The sequence below is a fragment of the Etheostoma spectabile genome, chromosome 7, assembly GCF_008692095.1.
Source record: "Etheostoma spectabile isolate EspeVRDwgs_2016 chromosome 7, UIUC_Espe_1.0, whole genome shotgun sequence".
NCBI classification, from domain to species: Eukaryota; Metazoa; Chordata; class Actinopteri; order Perciformes; family Percidae; genus Etheostoma; species Etheostoma spectabile.
In genome coordinates this window covers 1,029,707-1,034,590 of record NC_045739.1, presented here as the reverse complement: position 1 = coordinate 1,034,590, position 4,884 = coordinate 1,029,707, and the positions used below count along the sequence as shown (strand labels likewise).

General features: G+C 41.1%; 1 protein-coding gene across 1 annotated transcript in view; it reads left to right on the top strand.

The window, feature by feature from the left end:
* The window catches only part of LOC116692130 (voltage-gated potassium channel subunit beta-2), a 60,348-nt gene that overhangs the window by 53,569 nt on the left and 1,895 nt on the right, over positions 1-4,884 (top strand). Inside the window, exon 13 of the mRNA XM_032520148.1 lies at positions 1,846-1,966. Coding sequence (XP_032376039.1) covers positions 1,846-1,966 — 121 coding nt within the window. The remainder of the gene's footprint in view (positions 1-1,845; positions 1,967-4,884) is intronic.

The following is a 4,884-nucleotide window of genomic DNA, read 5'->3' as shown; positions in this document are numbered from 1 at the left end:
TGCCGAGTACAAGTATTATACGAGTAATGCGAGTCAATATCTGTACTCTGATTGGACAAAACTCCTCACTGACTGTGTCTCCGTTCTGTGATAGGCTAGTCAAAGTGCTAGTCCCAGCACCCCTCCCTACACTATTCTGTGATAGGCTAGTCCCAGCGCCCCCCCTACACTATTCTGTGATAGGCTAGTCCCAGCGCCCCTCCCTACACTATTCTGTGATAGGCTAATCCCAGCGCCCCTCCCCTACCTATTCTGTGATAGGCTAATCCCAGCGCCCCTCCCCTACCCACCGCGGTCCGCGGGCTTTCCCGTTAACATTTAGGGTTTCTTCAGCTTCAGGTTTGTTTTATATCTTCGGTTTGAACTAGTACCTAGTAACCCTAGAACTTTCTGTACCGTGGGTTTGTTGCTTAGTAACCAGGAGACTTCTGGTAACGGTGGGGTTTGTTCAGACATGGTGTTGGTAGAATGCCGTTGCATCTGCCGTTGGAGTTATTTTTTTTTAACTGCCTGCTGGCTCTAACCAGTTTTTTTGAGTGTCTGAAACTTTCTTGCTGTGTTTTATAAAAATAAATAAAAGGCAGTTGTAAATAAATTATATTACAAATTAAGATACACACACAAACACTTTCCAAACCCCCCCTCTCTTTTTTTTCTCCTTTCTCTCTCTCTCTCTCTCTCTCTCTCTCTCTCTCTCTCTCTCTCTCTGTATCTCTTACTTACTCACAGACACACACACAATCACACATACCTGTGAAAATAAAAAAGAACCAAAAAAAAAAACAGGTTATCACACTGATCATAGAAAAATTAAAAGTTAAAAAAGCCATGTCAATTGCATGCTTAAAATAACATATTGGTGAAAGCCCCGCCCATTTCAAGAGAACCAGACCCACTTCCGGGTTAGGCCCCGCCCAGTCCGAGTACGGATACGGATACAGATAGTTATGTGGTAAACAGATAGAGATAATGCTGTACTCGCTCATCCCTAACGGTTACGGTCTGGTACAGTTGCGGACTCCTCATGACAGCCTACCTACCATGTAACAAACATTAAACTTAACATATCTACCACAATAACACGATGTGAATTTGTATGTGATATACATCGGTAATGTAGTCTATGATTTTCTATGTAAACAACCATCTAAGGTGCCCGAGCAGTAAGACACCCGTTTGGTCTCGTTCAGTAGCCTGGTGCGGTCTCCTCGTGACAGCCTACCCACCACGCTGCCAGCAACATTCACTTCTCTAAAGTTTAACTTAACATAAGTACCAAGATAACATGACGTGGATTTGGATGCAATATACTTGCTCATTGATAGTGGGAATTGCCATGAACAAAATCATCTAAGATGCACTAGAAACCAGACTTGGTTATTAACTCGAAGTTGCTGAGAACCATGACACCACTTGGTTACATCAGACTCCAGATGGTTCCATTCGGCGTCGTTCAGAAGCCGGATTCTACCACCACTCCAGTGGAGTGCTAATGAGGTAAAACAGGAGTGAGTCGCTTTTTTGACGTATGGCACCCGATTCCAATTCAGTGACACGAGTCGGGTTAATTGACTCTACGGTCAGTTCGTCAGCACTAGTAGAACCTACGCATGGGAAACACTGAGATGATCATTTCAAAGCAGTCATTTAAAAGCGAGAGTCTCTTAAGTCATTTTCTTCTGGTGCAAGAACTGTAGTGACGTTAGGTATCTGTTTCCTCCTGTGATAAAGACAGCTTAATCTAAAAAAAAAAAAAAAAGTAGTAGTCTTGGTGGCATTCAGGGTTGGGTAAACTACAAGAATCCTTGTCCTGCCCTGAGCTCTGTGTTGTGTGGTCTCCAACAGGGTTATCAGTGGATGAAGGACAAGATCCTGAGTGAGGAGGGGAGCCGTCAGCAGCTGAAGCTTAAAGAGTTGAAGGCCATTGCTGAGCACCTAGGCTGCACTCTACCCCAACTGGCTATTGGTAAAACAAAACTAGTGACAGGAAGTTGAGCACAGAAACAAAATAAAACATCTGGTTAATTTTCAAAATAAAATAGAGCGTGCTCACAGCGGATCACATCTCCCTGCACTACACCTTGAAAAAAACAGCAACGCGTTGTTTTCCACTCTACTCCACTAAATGGTTTTGTGGTTTTATTCTACATAAATTTGCAAGATCTTGTGGGTCTTCGGGATTTCAGCTGTCAGTCATGGCCGCAGCCGTTCCGCAACAAATCCAGACCTGATGGGTGTTGTCGGACGGCGGAGCTCGGAGCCGACACGCAGCCGTTCTGCAACCGGTGGAAATTGGGGGTTAGAGTCAAGTCGGAGTCCAAAGGCGCCCTAAAAAAAGAGGGTGGATAAACTCCCTGTGGTTGCATGTTATGTGCCAACTAAGCATAATTTATCACTTTTAATTTATTAGTTAACCCTTGTGTTGTCTTCCCATCAAAATTGAAAATCAACAATTTTGTTGACGCTTTTTATTAATGTTTTTATCTTTTTTCTTACATTTGTGGTTTTTTTCCAATGTTTGTCACTTTTTTGATGTTTTCAACACTACGTAACACTAACTTATTAACTTTAGTTTTAGTTATTTTTGTGATTTATTATCAATTAAGGAAGTTATACCTAATGTTTGAGTTAGAAAAGCAGAAATTAGGAATTATTTAGATTAAAATTAAAAGAATGGATGTTGATGGATAATCACAGACTGGAATATGTCAACTTTTACTCAATACTATTTCAACAACACTTCAATTTTTATTTCAAATGCTATAAAATTGAATAAGACGCCCCAGAATTACCCATCAAAATCCCCTCAAAGAGCGTTGTGTGGAATCAATCATGTTATTTTGGGTAATCAAAAAGAACATTGATATAGGAAAATGGGTCAATTTGACCCAAAGACAACATGAGGGTTAAACTATATAAATCCTTCTATTTTCTACACCTCGTTGTTCTGGATCTAAAGGGTTACTGTCAAATTTCAGTCATTGCGGGTGTTTGTGTTGGTTCATGCCATGTTGAGTTCAACAGTCCCGCCCACAGCTTCCGGAAGGAAAAATACCGTTTCTCCATTGACAATTGTAGTAAAAACCATTAAATCATAACCGTCGATGGTTAAAGCCACTACGACTAGGGATGTAACGGTTACCGGTGTACCGGTAAACCACGGTAGAAATGTTGACGTAACGATTACCCTTTTCATTTCAAATCTCCTTATTATTGCGGTGGATTACCACGGTGTGGAAACCCTGCGTTTAATCCTTCCCAGCTTTGTCCGAGGCTCCTGAATGTGGCGCTCACTCAGGACAAGGGACACAACGTAGCAGCGGACTTATTTCTTTATCGTTTTGCTTTTCTTTGTTGAAGTGGTGTGGGTAGCCCACAACTAATGATTAACTAATATTCATAGTAAGTCAGATGCTTATTAATATGCATTATTATTTGCTTATATTTCAAAACCACATCCAACTTTACATGTACCGTCAAATACAACTTCCTAGTTAACTTCATGTTCGAGTTGTGAATAAATCTTCCTGAGCTCTTAGTGGACACCAGCTCCAGCGGGAGCTTTAATAGCCTTTACAAGGGTATTGCCAATATTTTTGTAACATAATAAACACTGTCAGACTTTCTGAAACTATGTCAGCTTGTGTAGGCCTATTAGTGCTTTCTGAACGTATTGAACACACTTTTAAAAATACTGTGATAATACCGAAAACCGTGATATTTTGGTCACCATAACCGTGAGGTTACATTTTCATACCGTGACAGCCCCAGCTGTGAGACGACTAAGCGGTTCTATATGCTCATATAGACGCCAAACGTTCATGGGCACCAACCAACGTCTTGGATAAGTACTTCATTACCCACAATCCTAAACAAGCCCACAATACCACAGTTATGATCTGACTGGTGGAACTCATACTGTTGGGGGGGGGGGGCTGTCGGTAGCCGATCTGTGCGCATGCCCAAGATGAGAATCCTGTTTTACGATGATTTCCGTCACTACACGAATCCCGATCTGTTCCACGCTTCTGCCGTTAGCCTCTACCAGGAAGCTAACGTTAGTTTAGCTAATTCAGCTAACCGCTAGCTGACAGTTTGTTTCAGTCTAAAATAATGTTAACTTAAACTAAACACTGGGAAAAGCAGGCTGTAGCTGATATAGCGTTATTACATTCTGTCTCAGCTAGCAGTTAGCTGAATTAGCTGTTAGCTAAACAATTGTTAGCTTCCTTTATTCAGTGGTGCGCAGTGTTTTTTGGGATGAGTAGCTTCGCTTGATAACGAAAATATGGACCCAGTCTTGTACCTTTGACTTTTCTGGGATTTTTTTTCACTTGAAATGATATTGTTAGCTAGATGTTAATGAGTCGCATCGTGGCTGCCTAGCCTAAGGCATGGTCTAAAACTCTTTATATACAAATGTTAATGGTGGAAATAAATGGGAAATTTACTTGTGGAAGCCAAGGTCTCTTGGAGGAGGGCGGGACTGTTGAGCTCTCTAGGAACCTAACAAGACGAGTTTCCATAGTATGCTCCAGAAAATGTTTCACAATAAAATAATTCTAAAGAAATTAAAGGGTTTCTTTCCACTGAAATGCTAGAGGGCTTTTAATTTGAAGCAGATCAAAACAAGGCTTTGTGCTAAAATATATTTATCAAACAGAGGGAATTATCAATAAAGACCTGCCTCTTACACAAGCCTGCTTCAAATAAACGTATCTTACCATCCGCAATAAGTAACTGAAGGCCCCTTCGGACTCTTTTCTTATTTCTTCCCCAGTTATTATTAAGAGATAGCTAGGAACTCTTTAAGAATACAGGGTAAGCTTTTGGTACAGCACTTGCTAGCTAGCAACTCCACATTCTTTTGCAATATTTACATTT